The following is a 22,544-nucleotide window of genomic DNA, read 5'->3' as shown; positions in this document are numbered from 1 at the left end:
CAATCAGAAATCACAGGTAGAAGCAACTAACAGCATAGACCAATTAACTAAGAAAACACTCCGTGTATCATTTCAGTACGTAGGTTAATGCATGGGAAAAACATTGTTAATTGTTTCGACTTGTTGTGTAGCCACTTTGACAATGGTATTTTATTTTGTATTGAAAAATAATATATATAGTGCTGGATATACTTACTGTTGGCTTACTGGGATGTGTATTATTACAGAACATTGCAATGTATGACTATTTATTATCCCGCAAAAACTAGGTAGATTGTGTTTTTTTAGTTCTAAGGCTCATTCCTGACGTGACGCGTTAAGTATTACGTAATCACCAGCTCGCCAGAGGGCGTACTCACTGAGATGGTACAAAATGGCTGCGCCCGTTATATATAATAGTCGTCACATTTAACCGTTTTATTAATTAACTATACGATTATACGTGTTGATATTAAGCAATAATGTGCATTATATATCGTTAAATATGCATACCAGGCCAAATGCCTTAATTGTCCTCTCCTTTAAGGGATTTTCGGAGTCGCTGAGCACGATTCCATGGTGGAAAAACCATTTTGTGTGAAGTGTGTGATCAGAATGTATGGTTTAGGTGGTACTAGGCTAAACGTTACTGAGTTGTACAGTATAGCGTTTACTGACGTTTGATTATATTTGTTTGCACAGCCAGATGGAAACTTCATAACGAGGAACTTCCAAAAGTTTCACTATAATAACCTTTTTTATAATAATGCATCTATGAAAACTCACTACACAGATTCACCGTTCCACTACTGGAGCAAAGTGTTGTAGGTTGAACCTCTTTCCCCTCTTTCCCTCCGAGTCCTGACATCGCAGTGGGATCGCGAGTCCATTATATAAGCTGGCTCACTGTCCATGTAATAGATTTATAGCAATCAGAGTTCATGACAGGATATCTAGGATAAATTTGTCAGAGGAAGTTTTGAAATTGTGGTACTTAAAAGTTCTCACACTTGGTCCGTCAGAACAGCAAGCTGACTGGATGATCATAGTCCTCGTTCTCATGCTCATGCTGGGTCTCAAAAGATATGAAAGGCTCATGAAAACTTTAGCGGGGGAGTGGGGTGGTGGCACCCCAGTAGATACCTCATGTTACCTTCCATTAAATTATATGGTAAATGCGTTGTGAGGTAAGACTGGATATTGTGTGGAAAATTTACCAACCGGGAAGAATAATTAGAATAAGTAATTTTATGCAAGAAGAAACGTGGTTCTGGTAGAGCATTGCGTGGCCGTGGTATCCGAATACGGGACGGGATTTAGCTCAGTCGGTTGAGTGCTCGCCCGAAGTGCTTGCGTCGCAGGATCGAACCACCGCGATGGATTTATTCAACTTATTGTGGGGTTTTTTTTTCCATTCCAACCAGTTCACCACAATTGGTCAAAGGCCGTGGTATGTGCTTTCCTGTCTGTGGGAAGTGCATATAACAAATCCCTTGTTGCTAATGGAACAAAAATATAGCGGGTTTCCTCTGATGGCGATACTAATCAGAATACCAAATATTTGACACCCAATAGCCTATGATTAATTAATCAATGTGCTCTAGTGGTGTCGTTAAACAAAACACACGTTTAACTTGAGTATCCGAATACTTCTAAATTGGAATACCTTCTACATTGCTAGCTTTCATGTTTAAATCGTTCAACCTTCTGGAAGCTAAGGTATTTCTCACAATCTCTTAATGAAGGTGGTGTCCCTCCCCCTCCCCATGAACATAAAATTTTAGTACAATAATTTCACTGAAAGACACTCAAGTACATTTCTGTCCACTGTACTGCTGCTGATTTTAGTGGGTTTTTTAGACGTAAGCAGTGAAACATGCTGATTATATGAAGGGAAGATATATTGACCAGGCCTGGAAAAATGCTTATATAAAATACCCTGTTCTGTTAAATGTATGCCGTGTAGCTGAAGCAGGTTTTCTCTCTCACATAAGTTAGCTTATCAGACAAAGCTCTTCCTTTCATTTTCTGGTAGGTTCCAAGGATTATTATTTTTCCACATACCTTTTCAGGCTGTGACACAGTCAGGGCATTTTATGGTATGAAAACCAGACCGGTCTGCAAGAAATTATGCCGGGGGGAAGGGGGGTTAAACTGTGGTTATTGAAATTCCTTGGGTCGGAGAGGGAGGTGATCCAGACTGTGGTTATTGAAATTCCTTGGGTTGAGGGGGGGGGGGGGGGGGGGTCGGGTCATGGTCGCAGAAAAATATATTTAAGTAAAGAAACTACATTTTGAGTAGGAGAATCAGCCTTCCAAATTTCTCTCTGCATGGAAAGTGTGGCAGGTATCTATCAATATATATATATTCTTTACCATTCTTTACCATGCTCGCGCAAGGCTTTTGGACTGGTATGCATATTCAACGATATATAAACACATTATTGCTTAATATCAACAAGTATATTAGTATAGTTAATTAATAAAACGGTTAAATGTGACAGCTATTATATATAACGGGCGCAGCCATTTTGTACCATCCTAGTGAACACGCCCTCTGGCGAGCCGGTGTTTAGGTGAAACTATTTAACGCGTCACGCCAGGAACTGCAATGACGAAACAAACGTAGCTTCTTCTTTTTTCGCAATGTTCCGTAATACTATCCATCCCAGTAAGCCAGCAATAAGTATATATTATTTGACAATACAAAATGTCGAAATAACTGTATCATGTTTTGTCCATGCAATAATCTTCGTACTGAAATGATAAACGGGAGTGTTTTCTTAGCCACCTGTGATACCTGTAATACCGGCCTTGGTTGGACAGTGGTTAAGCCATCGGACTACAGGCTGGTAGGTACAGGGTTCGCAGCCCGGTACTGGCTCCAACCCAGAACGAGTTCTTAAGGGCTTAATGGGTAGGTGTGTTGGGTACTACACTCTCTTCTCTCTCACTAACCACTAACCAACTAACAACTAACCCACTGTCCTGGACAGACAGCGCAGATAGCTGAGGTGTGTATGTGTGTGCCCAGGACAGCGTGCTTGAGCCTTAATTGGATATAAGCACGGAAATAAGTTGAAATGAAATGAAATGTGATACCTGATTGGCAGGTGTATATTTGGTAGGTAGATAAGCCATTCATTACCGCCATCTAGACACAAAATTACGTACAGGCGGTATTTGTTTTTAAATGACAGGTTATTGGGATATACCTGCCACCCCTAAAATGGTAATAGACATTATCAGTCTTCATGCTTTATTACTGTAAATCATTCTGTAAAACTCTTGTAAAAGACTTTCCCATCTAAAATCACAGAACAATTACGTCGTCCCAAAGAAAAGAACATTAATTATCACTTGGGTATCGTGAGTGGTCGTTTTTGCTCCAACGAAGCCTACCAATAGGCCTTATAGTATGCATTTTTTCTTTGATTTTTTTAAGAGAGAAAAATACTATAATACCATTTCGTTCTATTAATGCAAATTGAAATATATTTAGTTAAATAGTTTATTATATTATCAAGCCATTAATGTTGTTTTACAAGTCAGGTTGTTGAAAGCGAAGCGCCTTGCTGTAAATGACAATGCAAATGTTTACACTGTGCATACAGGAGTTGGTAGGAGCTGACGTCACTTCGCCCAAAGCTAGAATACCGGACTCAGCGAAAACAAAACAAAATGGCTGCCCTCAGTTAGCAGGAATAATCACGATTTATTATTAACTCTAAAATTACGTGTTATTCATTTCTTAAAGTGTCAGTATATGTTGGTGGTCCGCGTATGCATCTTTCCAACACATAAGGCTCATATCTGAGTTTAGTTCCCCTTTAAAGAAAAATGCTGAAAATGTCTGCTAGTTCTTAATTAATTTTGTTGAGTATATAATGTGCACTGTTAAAATACGTTATTGTATTTTTAACATAGCATCTCTTGAAATACACACAATCAACAGTTTATATTAAAATAAAACTAATATTTTAGAACAGAATACAAAAATAATTTTAAAATTGTTGTCTGTCCTAAAATGAACACATGTAGCAATATTAAATAAATAGTTTGGATGAACATGTTATTTATTTTAGATATATTTATATACACATATATATATATATATATATATATATATATATATATATATATATATATATATATATATATATATATATATATATATATATATATAATTACTCTTGTACTTTTGACTAAGCCAAGTCGGACTATGATCGCTTTACGCTACCCCGCACCCCATCTGCTCTGCCCGGACATCTGAGTTGTATTTTAAACAATTGTAGTTTATTTTTTTAATTATTAAACAAAACATACAACAAAACAACAACACCATTAAGATCAGCGAAATCTAACCAATACGTGTACAGCAGTATAGTTCATCGGCAAAATATGCGGTTTAGTACAATTAATACGAGAAAGACAATTTCAACCAAAATAAAACAAGAGTGGTTTCCCTTTTTATTTTTGTTTTGTTTTTACTGCTGTCATTGTCATTGCTTGACAGGGTCGAATAAATCTGGAAATACTTTTATTCGACCTGAAACCTTGTTGTACAAGTTATGTCAATCCATACAGTCCCGTTTTGTTTCACAAGTCGAACTTTTTGTGTTGTCAGCGACTTGGTAACTGACCTGTGCACACTTCACTTCAGTTTTACATTCAGTCACCAGTGGATTATGATAATGATTGATTTGATAGACTGAAAATTAATGCACCAAAAGTGAGAGTTTAATCAACCTAAGTTATAAGATTCCCAGTTTCTGATCTATTAAAAAAAAAGCAGGATTGAAACAAAAATCCAGCCCACCTTCTACTTCTAGGATAGGCCTAACGTTTATGTTTGTGGAATGTATTGATGACATCTAATTTAAAGTGATGGACCCTATTTTTTTAAACACTACAACGTATTTTTCCACTAATAAAGCTGTTTTTTGATCATTTAAATTAGAAATATTTTCATTTTATTGTTTACAATATTAATTTTCGTACATCTGAAGTGGTTCTAGTCAACCGAACCAAGTTTTTGCAATACCCCAAAATGCATTTTTTTTATAAAATTGTAAAAAGCACATCTGAGAAGTAGTAATGGTTATATATATATTCTTTACCATTCTTTTACCATGCTCGCGCAAGGCTTTTGGACTGGTATGCATATTCAACGATATATAAACACATTATTGCTTAATATCAACAAGTATATTAGTATATTTAATTAATAAAACGGTTAAATGTGACAGCTATTATATATAACGGGTGCAGCCATTTTGTACCATCCTAGTGAATAATTTTTTTTTTTTTTTAAAATGGTTATCGAGACAAGCTCTAGTTATTTTTAGACAGTATTTCCCTGTTTAAACATCACATACTTTAGCTTCTCACTGTTATAACCTTATTCAAATGTGTGTTGCAGGTTTGTAGATGAACTAAATTTACTGTCCATTTTAACGGGCTGAAAGTGGAGTCTGTGCCTTTAACTGATGTCATAAGGAAGGCAATATATGGGTCATTTAACTTGGGCATTACACACATTATGGAGTGAAATGTAAATCAGTGGAAAAGCACTCCCCTGATTTACACTCAGCAGTTGTCAATTTGTGTAGTGTTTTCCCTAGCTTGTTTTAGCATGGTCCAGCACCATGCCTCGGTAGTCTAGCACCATCTTGCCTTAATCAGCGCCATGCTGCCCTGAGATTAAATGAGCCTTTTTCAGTAATTAATTCTAAAATTGCCTTTATAAAACACCCCAAAAGGTATTATTAATTAAAAAATATGCGTTTTATATCTTTTGCCATTCATTTATTAAAGCAAGCACATAAATTACATTAATGTTTAATTTAATAATAAAAAATGGTATTTTTAATGAAAAACAAGTGCCCCGAAAATGGTGAAAATGCCCCAAAAGTGTTTGGTCTACCATGCCTTGCCTAATTTCTAGGGAAATCACTATTGTGTATTACCAGCCAAAAGTGTTTGGTCTACCATGCCTTGCCTAATTTCTAGGGAAATCACTATTGTGTATTACCAGCATTAATTAATCTACGTAAGGGTCCTGCTTGCTTTTGTATATTAAATAAATGTTTATGGTGTATGATACAGTTATTAGCCAAACCTTTATATTCTCTGACATGGTGGTGGAGATGTGGCTCATTGATTCAACTGATCATGTGTAATGTGTCAAAGATTCAATCATCCTCTATTGACTTGTGGATTTTCCTTCACAAATGTATTTGAAAGTTGGAGGGGGGGTACGGTCAGTGCAGTGGCCCGTGGAATGGAAAATTTGAAGGGCCTGAGGTAAAATATCTGACTGTTGCCCCCCTATTGGGTTATTATTAGTTTTTGTGTTAAAGTGTGGTTCACTCTTTATACCTGTATGTATCAAGATAAAGGGGTTGGTAACAGACAGAAATCTTTCCAGGCCTGAATCTGATGGGGGTGGGGAGTCGGGGACATGTTTCGCTGAGAACATTTTTAATTTCAAGTGTTCAAATATGGCATTTCCAGTCTTCTGAGCACAGTAAAAGGGAAATACAGTACATGTTCAGTGTTTGAGATTAACGGTATCCCGATATCCCAGGGATACCAGAATTTAATTTTGGATACCAGACTTCAATAACCCAGTATCCCACCAGGATACCATATAATGTTTTTTGTTTTTTAATCCTGCATTTTTATTTTTCACTGAAACAATGAAAGTCGTCATTCACTAGTGAAGTTAAGTAACAGTGTCATCCACGTTTGTTAGATGTTATTTATGAATTTCATTTAAGTGGGATACTAAATTATCAGGTGGGATACCAGATTTTGAAATGTTAGTATCCAACTGGAACTGGGATACTCTATATTTAAATCAGTTCAGAATTTTCTTATTAATAGTAAGCATTTCGAGATCATTTAACCATTCTAATTGTTTGCTATTTATTCTTTGTTTCTTCTACACACTCCTCTCTTCTATTCCCCCAACTATTCGTGTTATCTTTATTGTAATATTGTTCTAGCCATCTTGATGTATAACATGTATATTTGTTAAATGTAGGGAGAGGCCTTAATATAGGCACTTGCCTGTTGACCAATCCCAAATTTGATTTCCTGATAAATATTGTTTAAACCAACTGGGATACTGCCCAAAATTTTTAATCTCGAACACTGATGTTGGGGAATGGCTGCTGAATCTGGATTCCTTTTTAAATAATTTTGTTAACTTTAGATAGGCATCCAAGAAAGTAGGAATTTATTACAAAATACTCTGTGCAGTATTGGTAAATCTTTGTATAGTATCAATATTCATGCCTTTTGAGGCTTTTTAAAAATATAAAATAATTTTACTTTGTTTTCAGTGGTTGGCAATATTTCAGTCTAGGCAAAGCGTTGTGTTAAGATCTCCATACATTTATGTATATTTAATTTTTACAAATATAAGAGAATAACATCCATTTGAACATTGTTTTGTTTAGTTTTGAAAGGTTCCATTCATATTTTCAGACACAATGGAGCCAGAACATCTCTTGTGGGAAGCCGTACGATCAAATGATATTGAGACGATGAGACTTTTACTGGGTTGCACCTGTGGAAGATTCGATCTCTCTAGCATCATAGGGAAAAGAACAGAACAAGGTTCAGACTTAGCATGTTCTGCTGATGTGTCTCCAGACACTCTGTCAACAGTCTGTGGATGTACGTCAGTTCAGGTGAACAAAAAAGAGAATGGACTATCCACTCTCCATCTTGCCATCATTAACAACAACATGGAGATGCTGACACTACTGATCCATCATGGAGCCATTTTTTCGCCGTGTTATTTTTCCGATGTAAAATCTCTGGACAGTGATGATATATATTTCTTGGAAGAGTTTGGACCACTGCTTTCGCCCTTAATACTTGCTGTTGCTTTTTCTGATGCCCAAATTGTGAAATTTGTTTTTCAGAAGTCTCCAAGATTTGATCCGACAGCATTAAGATTGGCTTGCAAGGTGTGTCAGCTGGAAAGTGTTAAAGTATTGCTTGAAGGAATGAAAACTCATGCTCAGATGTCAGAGAGAACCTCAGTCGACTCTGCGGCTTCCATGTCTCCCCTGATGTACGCTACTAAAGGTAACTGCAATGTGGAAATGGTAAAGCTGCTGTTGGAACACGGCTGGGACGTGACAGTAAAAGATGCAGATGGGAACACCCCTCTACACCTGGCCACTGTATCAGGTTCAGAACCAATAATCCGGCTGCTCGTCACGGCGCTGAACCGAGCCAGGGCAACTCCGTGCACTGTGAATGTTAGAGAAAAGTCGCCATTTCATCTGGCCTGCAAATTTGGACACTGCGCTATTCTGAAACATCTGCTGCAGCACAAATGCTCCATTAGCTGCGATTCAGCAGCCAAACAGGATCTGCTACACGAAGCAGCAAAATACTCTCAGGTCAATGTCGTCAGACTGCTTTTAGAAAATGGACTCAATGTCAACCAGTTTGACAACTTTGGTGAGGGTTTTCCCCCCCATTATGATTATCTCCCTTAAACATTTTTATAATTGGTGTAACTTATACTATAAGTTAACTATACAGGCATCTGAGGAGTGAAAATTTGGGTAATACATTTATAGGTTACACAAAAATACATTCAGGTAACCCTTTTATTTTTTTATTTAACCCATTATGACCATGTACATGGTGTTCGAAATTTAATATGCTCAAACAAAATTATTCTCATAGTTTTCAGAGACCTGCTGTAAAAAGTAGTAGAATGAATGAACGAAATGAATGAATGAACGAATGAATGAATGAATGAATGAATGAATGAATGAATGAATGAATGAATATAATTAATAAATGAATGTTTATAATGACATCCCAGTATGAAAAATATATGGTTATATGCATGTACATGTAAAGAGTGGTTCAACACAAATGTTGGTTTATGTGATATTTTCAGCAAAGACTGCACTTTTTGAAGCTGTGAAGGCTGATAACTTGGAGGTTGTGGAGGTGCTGCTGAATGCTCATGCAGACCCCAACATTCCTTCTGCACCTTACGAGAGTCCCATTCTGTATGCAGCAGAACACAGCTCACCCCAAGTTGTGGAAGCTTTACTCAGAGGTAGATACACACATAACAGTTTTACAAATAGCCAAGTTATGTATGGTATATTTAGAGGTTGTGGAAGCCTTGCTCAGAGGTAGATACACACATGATAGCTCTATGCATAGCCAAGTCATGTATAGTATATTATTTAGAGATTGATTCACAGCTCACCCCGAGTTGTGGAAGTTTTGCTCAGAGGTAGATACACACACAACAGCTTTACAAATAGCTCTACATAACAGAGGTAGATACACACACAACAGCTTTACAAATAGCTCTACATAACAGAGATAGATACACACACAACAGCTTTACAAATAGCTCTACATAACAGAGGTAGATACACACACAACAGCTTTACAAATAGCTCTACATAACAGAGATAGATACACACACAACAGCTTTACAAATAGCTCTACGTAACAGAGATAGATAGACACATAACACAGTGTTCGAGATTAAAAATTTTGGCCAGTATCCCAGTTGGATATTAACATTTCAAAATTTGGTATCCCACCTGAGAATTTAGTATTATATGGCATCCCGGTGGGATACTGGGTTCTCGAAGTCTGGTATCCAAAATCAAATTCTGGTATCCCCGGGATATTGGAATACCATTAATCTCGAACACTGCATAACAGCTTTACAAATAGCTCTACATAACAGATGTAGATACACACACAACAGCTTTACAAATAGCTCTGCATAACAGATGTAGATACACACACAACAGCTTTACAAATAGCTCTGCATAACAGATGTAGATACACACACAACAGCTTTACAAATAGCTCTGCATAACAGATGTAGATATACACACACAACAGCTTTACAAATAGCTCTGCATAACAGATGTAGATACACACACAACAGCTTTACAAATAGCTCTGCATAACAGATGTAGATACACACACAACAGCTTTACAAATAGCTCTGCATAACAGATGTAGATACACACACAACAGCTTTACAAATAGCTCTACATAACAGAGGTAGATACACACACAACAACTTTACAAATAGCTCTGCATAACAGATGTAGATATACACACAACAGCTTTACAAATGGCTCTACATAACAGATATAGATACACACATAACAGCTTTACACACAGCCAAGTTCTGTATGGTATATTTAGAGATTGATTCACAGCTACCCCAAGTTGTGGAAGCTTTGCTCAGAGGTAGATACACACACAACAGCTTTACAAATAGTTTTACATAACAGATATAGATACACACATAACAGCTTTACACACAGCCAAGTTATGTATGGTATATTTAGAGATTGTGAAAGCCTTGTTGAGAGGTAGATACACACACATAACAGATCTACACACAGCCAAGTTATGTACGGCATATTTAGAGATTGTGAAAGCCTTGCTGAGAGGTAGATACACCCACATAACAGCTCTACACACAGCCAAGTTATGTACGGTATATTTAGAGATTGTTTCACAGGTCACCCGAGTTGTGGAAGTCTTGCTCAGAGATAGATACACACATGTATAAAGCTTTACACACAGCCAAGTTATGTACGCTATATTTAGAGATTGATTGCAAACATATTTTCCGGGCTTGAAATTAACAATGTTTAGCACCGACAGCAATTGTCGTAGCAGCGATATGAGTTGTCATGGGTCAAGGGCTTTACTGATGGCAATCTTTTGCTGGTGGAAAGAAATAATGGATCACACCAACACTAACAACAAAAAGTGACTGCAACAAAAACCCTCATCCACAGGCATCGAAATAAGCATTGTGTCTGGTAACCCATTTACAGGTTACCACAAAATATAGCCTGGTAACCTATAGGTTACCACAACTATATAGGCTGTTTTCCGGTACGTTTACATTTAAATTAAATGTTCTTGCAAACTAGTCGGCACACATCTAGCTGATGCTCCTAAAACGCGGACGTTCTGAAATTGTATCAGAAACGTAGAAGTCTGGAATGCATTGTCTGATTTACGTTCGGAAACGAAACTACTGTTCGTTGAAATTTTTGTCGAGACTCAACTTTTCTTACATGTGGTAACCTCCCGGTAACCTGAACGACCGTTCTTGACTTATTTCGATGCCTGCATCCATAATGTTAGGAAGTCAGTTGCACAGTATCAACTTTCAATCCCAGATGACATCTTTGTATTTTATACAGATAGTGTGACGTTAACAAATAATTAAATTTGGTTAGTCTTTCTCACAATAAATCTATGTCTGTGTGTTACATGGGTTATTTATGTAACATCTGAACAAGTATGATGCCTGTCAACATTTACATAATAGGTTTTCCTCTACATATTGGGTTGAGAGATCATTTAAATACAGAATGAAATTTTATGTTCTGGAACAGCACTTGAAGAGGTGTATGAAAGCTTTCATGTTCCTTGGAAAAAACATCTTGTTTTATTTGATACATAAATCTGCATTTTAGAAGGTGCTGATGTGAATACTACAGACGTGGTTGGAGTTACTCCCCTTATTTATGCAGCCAAACGATGTGCTGACAGGAAGAGCTCCAAACAGGAAGGTAACTCTTGTGTTAGGAAATGGACCCGAAAACAAGGCATGTAAACAACTTTCATCATTAAATATAAATTTGCACTTCTCTGGTAGCACTCATTGCTGCTGTACTTAAATCATTTGCAGTTTTTGTCCATTTTGATGTCTGTCCCAGATTCGGTCTCTGGCTATCTAGAGATGGAACCCGGCACAGACATGCTCGAAACCTTAGTGGTGCATGAGCATGACAAAATTATCCACTCCGCTCTGCTCCATTTTGATGATTTTATGAAGCTCATTGCTACCACAGATTGTTCCAGCCAGAGCTCTACAACTGGTGTAATGAAGACCGTGGTATGTACTGTCCTATCAGTGGGATGATGCATACAAAAGATCACTTGCTGCTAATTGAAAAGGATAGTCCATATTGGTGGCAGCGGGTTTCCTCTCTTATCTGTGTGATCCTTAACCATAAATATGACTGACGCTATATAATCATAAATTAAGTGAGTCATTAAATAAAATATTTCTTTTTTTCTTTTGCTTTACAACAGAGATTCCCGTTTTTGTCCATGTATTGAGCCATCTGACTGTGACACCATGAGCATTTGTTTAAAGTTTTGTTTAAATTCATATATGACCACATTTCCACTTGTATTTGTTTTTTTAGCCCATATGTTTACAAATATCATATACTGAACAAAAAACTAAACTTCCGATTTGTATATATAGTATTTGTTGTCTTAAAGAATTCATTGTGTAATGAAATTATATAGGTAGTATTAGCCTTGAGCTGTATTATCAGGATTCATGAATTTTATCGATTATTTTTGCACTGTTAATCATCGACAACGTGAAATTCAGTTTGCACGTGCATGCATGGTTCGACATATCCCATGTAGTATTCGGTCAATTTGTTTTACTTGTCTTACTGACATTGTTGTCAAGTGAACAAAAACGCTTCAAAATTTGTAAAAAAAAATTAACGTTATTTACATTGTAGCATTTTTAGTATGCCAAGAATACCCAATAATTTACACGAACGGGCGATTGGCATGCTTGATGCTGGCATGTCGACAGAAGACGTTGCAAGGCATGTTGGGAATTCTAGTCGAGCAATACGAAATCTTCGCGTAAGATTTCGAACGACAGGAAGCACCAACGACTTGCCACGTCGTGGACATCCGCATGTTACAACGTATGGTCAAGACCGCTATATCATGAACACACATTTGCGCAATCGATTCCAAACTGCCACTGCTACTGCTGCTAACACACCTGGGCTTCATAATAACCGAATCAGTGGGCAAACTGTTCGTAATCGCCTGCGGGAGAACGGTTTACATGCACGACGTCCTTACGTCGGATGCGTTTTAACGCAACGTCATCATCTAAATCGTCTTAATTGGGCACGTGTACACACTCGTTGGATACGGCGACGCTGGAATACCGTTCTTTTTTCAGATGAATCCAGATTTTCTTTACAACGTGGTGATGGCAGGGTGCACGTCTACCGTAGGAGAAATGAACGCTATACTGACTGTTGTGTTCTTGAATGAGATCGTTTTGGGGGTGGGGATTGTGTCATGGTCTGGGCAGCCATTGCCCATGGTTATCGTTCACCACTAGTCATCATTGATGGCAATTTAAATGCTCAACGTTACCGCGATGACATTCTCACTCATCACGTCATTCCTCTGTTCCATAACAACGCCAACATCTCGATTTTTCAGCATGATAATGCCACCTCTCATACAGCTAGAGACACTGTAAATTTTCTTAGGACAAATAACATTGATTTCATTGATGACTGGCCCGCTAAAAGTCCTTATCTCAACCCCATCGAGCATGTCTGGGATAGTCTGGACAGACGATTGAGGCGTCATCCCAACCCACCCGCTAACGTCAACGAACTTCGTCAAGCGCTCATTCAGGAATGGAACAATATTCCACAGGCAGAAATCAACACTTTAGTCAATTCTATGCGCCTGCAATGCACTGCAGTGGTCAATTCAAGAGGTGGTCATACCCGTTATTAAGTGGGTGGGTTTTTTTTTAACCCCTACCACACTTGGTCAAAATTTCTCCCAGTTTCTGTTAACCTATGGCCATGATTTTTGCACCAAATGATGCATCATGGAACACTCTTTAAACGCATATATAACAATTATTCCCCCGGTTTGTTTTCATCAAGTTATGTTCAAGCAAAGTTAGCGGAAGTTTCTTATTTTGTTCAGTATATATGTTGTGAATATTTTTGTGATGCATTTGCAAAAAAAAAAGTGTAAAATAATTTCAAATTTCAGCTTTTATTTTCTGCCTCTGATTAAACAATGTTCTGTGGGTATTTTCACATTCTTGTTTTTTTTTCTTTTTTCTTTTTTGACAGATATTACAGCTTTACTGTTGCGATATGGAGCAGACATGACTCACAAATATCTACACACTCACACTGCACTGAGCATCGCGGTAGCGTGTGGAAACATCAGGTGTGCAAAAGTTCTCATTGAGGCTGGAGCAGAGGTCAGAGAGACTCCAAGATCTGGAAAACTCATGCTGCTCCATATAGTCAAAAACAGAGGTAAAGAATTCAGTCAGGGTGGCCAAAAGCTGTCTGGAAATATTCAGAGTTCGAAATCAGAAAGGACTGTTTCTTTAATGACACCTCATCACATTTTAAACTATGTCTTTAGATGATTATTTTGACATTCTTGTGGATGTGAGAGAGAGAAAGAGAGAGAGGGAAGAGGGAGGGAGAGAGAGAGAGAAGAGGGAGGGAGAGAGAGAGACAGAGAGAGAGAGGACAGACAGAGACAAAGATGACAGAGAGAGAGGTATCTGTTATATGTTGTTGTTTTTTATACAGGATTGTACATATCATGGCCTATGAAAGTATAGGTCTTGGGACACTCTTCCAATAAACAATGTTTGTTCAGTGTTGCTCGCAAATCATTTGATCAATTAATCGAGTACATGCATGACCCGAGTACAATACAATACAAGAGTTACTTCCCTTCTAGTTCCAGGAACCATGGTATACTAATTTAAATTATATATGAGGAAAATATTACTGGAAAGATTTAAACATTTAAAGTTATTTTTAAGTTTAAAAAAGTAATGTCTCCAGCCTGTATAGCATAGCATTAGATTTATTATCCCAAAGCACAATGTACATTTTAACTGACCATCGATCAGTATATGCTAAGTAACAATTTCACAAAATTTGAGTTGATCGCTTTATGATGATTGCAGGATTGATCACCCTCAATGGACTCAAGTATTTTCCCATTCCAACCATCAGCAATAATTTGTACAACATGGTATGTACAGCCTTGTTCATGGAATTGTGCATATAAAAAGAGGATTGCTACTGTACAGGTTTCCTATCTCTTGACCAAGTGTCGGGATTTAGCTCAATCAGTTGAGTGCTCACTTGAAGTGCTTGCATCGCAGGATCGAAACACTTCGGTGGATCTATTCAACTGGTTGGGTTTTTTCTCATTCCAACCAGGGCACTACAACTGGTCAAAGGCTGTGGTATGTGCTTTCTTGTCTGTGGGAAAGTGCATATAAAAGATCCCTTGCTGCATTAGGAAAATGTTGCGGGTTTCCTCTGATGACTACGAGTCAGAAGCTGTAGTTAAAAATATGCTGAGTTGTTAAAGAAACATTCCTTTCCTCCTTTCTTTGTGTTTGGGGTGAGATCTAACGTATTTGGTGCTAGTCTCAGTTGCTTGGGACATAGGATCGAGCTCCCTCAGTGGACCAATTCTCTGTGGGGTTTTTTCCATATCCCATCCAGTGCCCCATAAATGGTATATCAAATGTTTTGGTATGTGCTGTTCTGTCTGTGAAAAAGTGTATATAAAAAAGAAAGAAAGACACGCTTCATTTATGGGCATCAGACATATGGTTACGGACCACACAGATATTGAGAGAGGAAATCCACTGTCGCCACTTCATGGGCTACTCTTTCCAATTAGCAGCAAGGGATCTTTTATATGCACCATCCCACAGACAGGGTAGTACATACCATGGTCTTTAATATACCAGTTGTGGTGTACTGGCTGGAACGAGAAATAGCCCAATGTAGCATGTTTTCCATGAAAACTACATGTATGTGTATATATTTTAAAATGTTTTATATGCAATAGCCTATGATTAATAAATCAGTGTGCTCTAGTGGTATAATTAAAGCTTTTTGTTTCTGTTTCTTTGTCAGTCTGTGTTTTATCTCTTATGGGGCGGGACGTAGCCCAGTGATAAAGTGCTTGCCTGACGCACATTCAGTTTGGGATCGATTCCCATCGGTGTGCCCATTGGACTATTTCTTGTTTCAGCCAGTGGTATATCAAAGGCTGTGGTATGAGCTATCCTGTCTGTGGGATGCTGCATATAATAGATCCTAATACTAAGTCATACTAACAGGAAAATGTAGCAGGTTTCCTCTCTAAGACTATATGTAAAAATTACCAAATGTTTGACATCCAGTAGCTGATGATTTATAAATCACTGTTCTCTAGTGGTGTTGTTAAACAAAACAAACTTTAACTTTTTATCTCATTAATTCTGTGCCAGGGGTCGAAATTTATTTTATATTACCACTATTGCAACAGAATAGTGAATTTTAAGAACCATTATTCCTTCAGAGAATGTACTATCCCATTAAAGAACTACAGTTTAGGCATGTACAATGCTGCTTGCCTGACCAGTTACTGTTTAATGTTACGCTACTCAAACCAGAGCCATGATCAAGCAAGTGTGTCAGTGTATGCAGCAGTGAGAACTTTAATCAATTGCACCCCACACATTAGTTTTGTTCAATACAATTGTTTGAATGAAATTTTCATTCATAAGTAAAAAACATTTTCGAGAATATCATAGAAGAATGATCAAACGAAGATTGAATATTCACGTGTGAATTTTGCTATTCTGTGTTTTATTACAACTTTTTACCTTTTCTGACACCCAATAGCTGATGTGTAATTTTGTCCTGGGGTGTTGTTAAACATTTACTCATTCATTCATTTGTTACAGTTTTCATGACGGGATACTGGAAAACTTTATTTACTATTCCATTTTAAAACAGTATTTTAGGAATAGTGGAATAGCATATATTTCGACCCCTATGTGCATATTCTAAATGCATATTATCATGCTAATTTTAAAACTAAAACCATTTCAGAATGTGCTGAGTTGCTCTTGAAACACGGTGTCCCAGTTGACCACCTCAACTCTGCACACAAGACCGCACTGATGATCGCTTGTCGAGACAACAAAGTCGACATGGCTCGCTTGCTGATGGAGCATGGAGCCGACGTCAACAAGACGACGCTCGAAGGAATCAGTCCTCTCTTCTACGCTGTCAACAATGGTGAGTAGTGGCTTTCATTACATAACATACCTATTCAATATTACTATAACAGGGCTAGCTCTGGCACTTGCCAAATTTGCAAAACAATTGGCAAATTTTATTTCTATTTGGTGAAATAATTTCATGGAATAGTTGATATTTTATTACAAAATAACCGAGTTTCTGCAATTTTTTAAGTACATGTATTAGAGATAATTTGGCGAAATTTTCTTTTTACACAGAGCTAGCCCAGTTATAGTTATAAAGACATTTTCAAACCGGGTGATTACATTTATCTGTATCACATTTATGTTCGATCTGGACCAGAACTTGTAAACACTGAATTCCCTTTTTATTTTATTTTTATTGCCTTTTAGCGCCTTTTTATTACTGACGTCATGTCTGATTTACAAATTAAGTCGCATTGTATTTGAAACATTATACAAGGTTGCCACAGAGTGTGATTCTTAATGTTACGTAAATCCATGAAAGGAGGATTGATTAATAGATTTAAGAAAGAGTAGCAATGGCATTAAATTAAAAAAACGTTTTTGTAAAAAGAAAAAGAAAAAAAGGTTTGTAATAAATACAGATTTCACGTACATTGTTTTCGCTTCCTATTTATAGCACTTGTTAATTTTGTGGTCTCATGGTATATATTCTTGCACAAAATAAACTTGTGCAATAAATAGGAAGCCAAAATAAGATATGTGAAGTTCTGTATATTTATTACTCACCTTGTGAATGTCTGGGCATGTCGTACAAATTTTGTTTGCATCTGATGGGGCATATTAGTAGCAAAATGACATAATTTCGGGAAAACTGTGTGCATTCGCATGTCTCGTGAAGTAATGTTGGAAGTAATTGTCAGATTTTGCATTATTTGATGGTGGGTAAATAAATAAAATACCACAATCATTTTCGCTAACATTTTTATGAAACTCATGAAGTTCACATTTGTTCAGTCAGATACTAACATGAGAAATTCATGTAAAAATTATATCTAGCGAAAACAAATGTGGTATTATATATATGCTAACAGTATTCAAATCCTGTTTCTCTTATCAATAAGTGTCTCATATAATACTTTTTCTGTAATGTTACAAAATACAATTTGCACAGTTTTATTTTTCAGTAGATATTTCATTTAAAGTTTAGGCTCAGCATCTCAGATATTCTCTTTGCAGGTTCCTATTGCAACATAAGCTCACTTGGACATCCAGTTATTATTTACATCATAGAAATAAAGTTTTGTTGCATGATTTTCTGTGTAATTACCCATTTTATAAACCCACCCCTAATTCCTGAACAGCCATATTTCAATGGAATTGTTAACAGAGTGACTAAATAAAGCACATTATACAATAATTATTGTAGAATGAATGTGTTTTATATTATATTTATTAAGATGGGCAAGGCAAAAATAAGGGAAAAGCAAGTTGGTGAAATGTTTTATTTAATGACGCTCTCAACACATTTTATTTACAGTCGGACATATGGTTAAGGACCATACAGATATTGAGAGAGGAAACCCGCTGTTGCCACTTCATGGGTTACTCTATTCGATTAACAGCAAGGGTTCTTTTATATGCACCATCCCATAGACAGGATAGCACATACCACAGCCGTTGATATACCAGTCATGGTGAACTGACTGGAACGAGAAATAGCCTAATAGACTCACCGACGGGAATTTATCCCAAACCGACTTTACCACTGGGCTACGTACATCCCGCCCCTCAAGTTGGTGGATTATTAAACAGACATTCCTTACTGCTTTCAGATTCGGCTGTGTTGGTGAAGGATCTCATCATGGCCGGGGCTTGCAATGTCAACGACCATCTGCTCATCTACTTCAGAAGTCTTCTCGAACTGGCCCTCTTCTTGAAGGCCAGCCACCACGTCTGTCACTTACTGCACCTGGCTGGAGCCGTTGTAAGGTCCAGCTTCCCAAGTTTCCGTGCCCTGTACAACTCATCCAGTTACCTTCATTTCATTAACATGACTGTCCCTCCGGAACTGTGGCACTGTAAACTGTGGGCCAAGTTCAGGACGAGAACGAGTTTCAGTGGCTATGATGGATTGGAGGAATCGTTCATGGTTCACTCAAAAATGATGTCGCTGGAAGAGAGATGCTGTCACATGCTGAGAAAATATCTCAATTTTAATAAACAAGCGATGAGGACATTGTCTCTTCCACAACATGTAATCAGCAAATTAATGATGGAAATATATTAAAGTTGATGTCTTGACTCTTGTCTAACCATATTTTAACATCATTTACTGATCCAAAATACAAACACAATTACAGTTTTAATAAACTTGTGTGTTATCGCTATCAACAGTTAACATTATTGTTAGCAGCCTTCGTACAATATACAAGTATTTTAGGTGACTTTTTAAAATACTTTACAGGTAGTACTAAACCAAATAACTTCCGGCTGGGTCAAAGTTCAAGGTGCACCCAACTTTTGATAGAGAAGTTAACACCACAAGTCTTGTGATTGGTGATAAATGTCAGTGTGTTCATTGTAAAAAAAAAAAAAAAAAAAGAGTTTTATTTGGGCCAAAAATGTATGCAGTTTTATTTGGGGTAACGTTCTAGTTCTGCACAAAATTTTAGTGGGTTTTTTTTACAGGTACCCTGTACATGTTTCAAGCACAAGGATACTTCACACAGTGGTACTAGATGAAATAAAATTCCATACGTTTTTTGCCCAGATGGAACTTTTTTTTTTTTTTTTACAAGAAACACTCACATTTATCACCAATGACAGGACTTGTCATCCTAACTGCTCCATCAAAAGATGGGTACACCTCAAACTTTGACCCAGCCAGAAGTTATTTGGTTTAATACTACCTTAAAATGGAGAATGATAAAATTATTTCTGTTTCATAGATCCGGAGTATATAGCAAAACAATATTGAAGAATTATAAAAAACCAATGTGGATGGTCTATTGTAAATTGTTAAATAATAAAAGTAACCTCGATAGTGCATCTTTAAAGATTACTGAACAAAAAGAAAATATATTAATTATATTTCTCTCTTGTTTGTACATATTTAGATATGCCGTAAAAAATTCCCGAGTGCTGTTACATAGTGACATATGAAGTGGAGATAGCTTTAAAAATTCCCGAGTGCTATTCACATACAGTGGTGTATTTATGGAAAATAGCACCTATGGCAAGCACAGAAATTGCACCCGTTCAAACATCTGACACCCATATTTTAGATAACGTCCCACTTTAATAGAAACTGCTCAGTGGCGGCACCCCAAGGCACGTGCCATACCTGCGATACCCTATGTACACCACTGTTCACATATAATAAAAATTTTCCAGCTTAAAATAACTGGAAGGGGGGTTGGGAACAGTCAGAGTTTAAAAACAAACAATGTACAATAATGCAAGAAACTTCTCTTGCAAGACAAAAGTGCACTTTGAATTTACAATGGCTCTCATGGTAGCATATTTATAGTGACCTTGATGGTGCAAATGCTTTAATATTCAGATGAACCATTTTTGTTTCCCTTTCATTTATTCAATTTACAGTGCCTAATAAAAATAAGTCTATATTCTGAGATTTGTAGTGAATTAGTGAAACCTCTCAAAACCAGACCCTCTGTAAACCAGAATTCCTTCAAAACCGGATGATTTTCGTGGCCCCTTTCTAAATATCTGTATGGAAGAGAACCTTTGTAAACTGGATCTCTCTTAAAACTGGACTTGTTGCTTGGTCCCGAGGGTGTCTGGTATAGAGTTTAACTGTATTAAATGAGAATTAAAAAAAATGTCTTTAAAAAAAACCCCAGAATGTGACAGTTTCACCAAAAAACCCACAATGCAAACAATGTTTGGGTAGCACAAACTCCAGAAAAATGTGGAGGATTGTGATCATTGCAGATGTAGTCTTTTTTTTTACCAAATGAGGTGGTCCTCATTTATTTTAACAACCTTGTTTTCCCTGCACTTTCTTTTCTAAGCGATTGATAATACATTACCCAACACATTTGTGGTTGTAAAATAGTTTTATTATTCTGTGATCAGCAGTGAATTGTAACACGGTATATAATAGCATCAGCTGAATCACTGGTAAAATACGTATCTGTAAAGTAGTTTTTATAAACACAATACTCGTTGACATAGGTTGCATATAAAAAGAGTAAGCTATTCCATATATATATTCACACAAAGGAGGGGGTGGGGTATAATGCAATTTTTTTTTTTTTTTTTTTTTTTTTAATGCCTGGTGGATCAGTTAGTAGTTGGGAAGGATTTGTTTGGGTTTTTCTTAATAGTTTTTAATTAACACATTTTGTGGGGGGGGGGGGGGGGGGGGGAGTGGGGTTACATAGTGGTATTATATGTTCATTTAGAGAATTTTCATTAAGCTGTTGATAAATTTAATCAAGTTGTTGATGCATGCTTTTTAAAATCGACTGTGCAGGCATGAATTGCACACTCTGTCTCTCGTATTACCCTACAATATACAGAATATTTAAATTTATTCTGAAGGGAGGTGGGTATTAAAAACAAATTGCATTAAGATCCCCTCTTCATGTGATAATTTCTGGAATAGCCCTCATATTCAAGAAAATTTGTCAGGTAACAAGAATATGCAGTAACACTGTAATACATATACATTAAAGCAGTAATCACTATTGTCTATCTGTATTCCATATAATTACATGTATGTGATTTGCTACATATATACAGGTGGTGTTTAAGACTAAAACATCACAACGTTTGGTATGTGATGCACAGAATGGTGAAAAGTGTGATACTGCTACATATATACAGGTGGAGCTTTAGACTAAAAAATCATGACGTCTTGTATGTGATGCACAGAATGGTGAAAAGTGTGTAGGAAGCATTAATTCTCAATACAAAAAGTCCCCAAAATCCACTCCCCAAAATGTAGTGTATAACCCCACTCCCAGTAAAACACATTGCATAAATACTGAACATTTTCCCAAACAGCTCCAAGCCATTTTAAACAATCAAACCATTCCATTTATTTCAAAGGGTACACAGTTTAAAGTTGGTGTAATGTACATGTGATAGACATCCATGAAAAACTTCAAGAATTGTATACAATTTTTAAAAAACTTACCGACATAAATTTTTAAAAATATCATTGACTTTATATATCCATGAGTCTGAAGGATGTGCAGTTGGAATACTATTACTTGCTGAAGAAATCTACAAAATGTCAAAGCCATCTTTAATCAGCAGCACAAGTTAAATGAAATAGAAAAATTCAAACCAAATGACTTTGATCTTGCCCCGAAATTAGATTCATAGGTCTTGGCAGTACTGTTGAAAGACTCCTGCTCAAGACTCATACCAAATACGATTTAAAGGCTATTATAAAAACATGAACAAAATATTAAAGAACTTTTAAATGACCGTGACCTTGAAACATTCATGATACTCTTGACCATTAAACATCAATGTAATTTGATTGGCTGAGAGCTTATGGTTTGTTGTGAGAAATAGGACATGTTCTAATCGTCATAATTCCGTATAAGACTAATGTTGTTATGATTTAGGTGTTCTAACAGGAGGATTTGATTGTGTACGACAAGACAGTGAGACAAATCGTTTAATGAAACCACCCATT

General features: G+C 36.8%; 1 protein-coding gene across 3 annotated transcripts; it reads left to right on the top strand.

The window, feature by feature from the left end:
* The first annotated feature begins 4,444 nt into the window (after positions 1-4,444).
* On the top strand, positions 4,445-19,229 carry LOC121368414 (ankyrin-1-like). 3 transcript variants are annotated; one of them, XM_041493138.1, is made up of 8 exons: positions 4,445-4,711; positions 7,474-7,679; positions 7,917-8,463; positions 8,915-9,079; positions 11,499-11,594; positions 13,956-14,147; positions 16,752-16,940; positions 18,703-19,229. In XM_041493138.1, the coding sequence occupies exons 2-8, from the start codon at positions 7,479-7,481 to the stop codon at positions 19,155-19,157; spliced, it is 1,845 nt and encodes a 614-aa protein (XP_041349072.1). In that variant the 5' UTR covers positions 4,445-4,711; positions 7,474-7,478; the 3' UTR covers positions 19,158-19,229. The 3 variants fall into 3 exon arrangements, with proteins under 3 accessions (XP_041349072.1, XP_041349073.1, XP_041349071.1); XM_041493139.1 differs by having other exon boundaries at positions 7,474-8,082; XM_041493137.1 differs by having other exon boundaries at positions 7,474-8,463.
* Positions 19,230-22,544: the final 3,315 nt, after the last annotated feature.

Source organism: Gigantopelta aegis, chromosome 3 (assembly GCF_016097555.1).
Source record: "Gigantopelta aegis isolate Gae_Host chromosome 3, Gae_host_genome, whole genome shotgun sequence".
NCBI lineage: Eukaryota > Metazoa > Mollusca > Gastropoda > Neomphalida > Peltospiridae > Gigantopelta > Gigantopelta aegis.
This window is presented reverse-complemented; position numbering and strand designations above follow the sequence as displayed.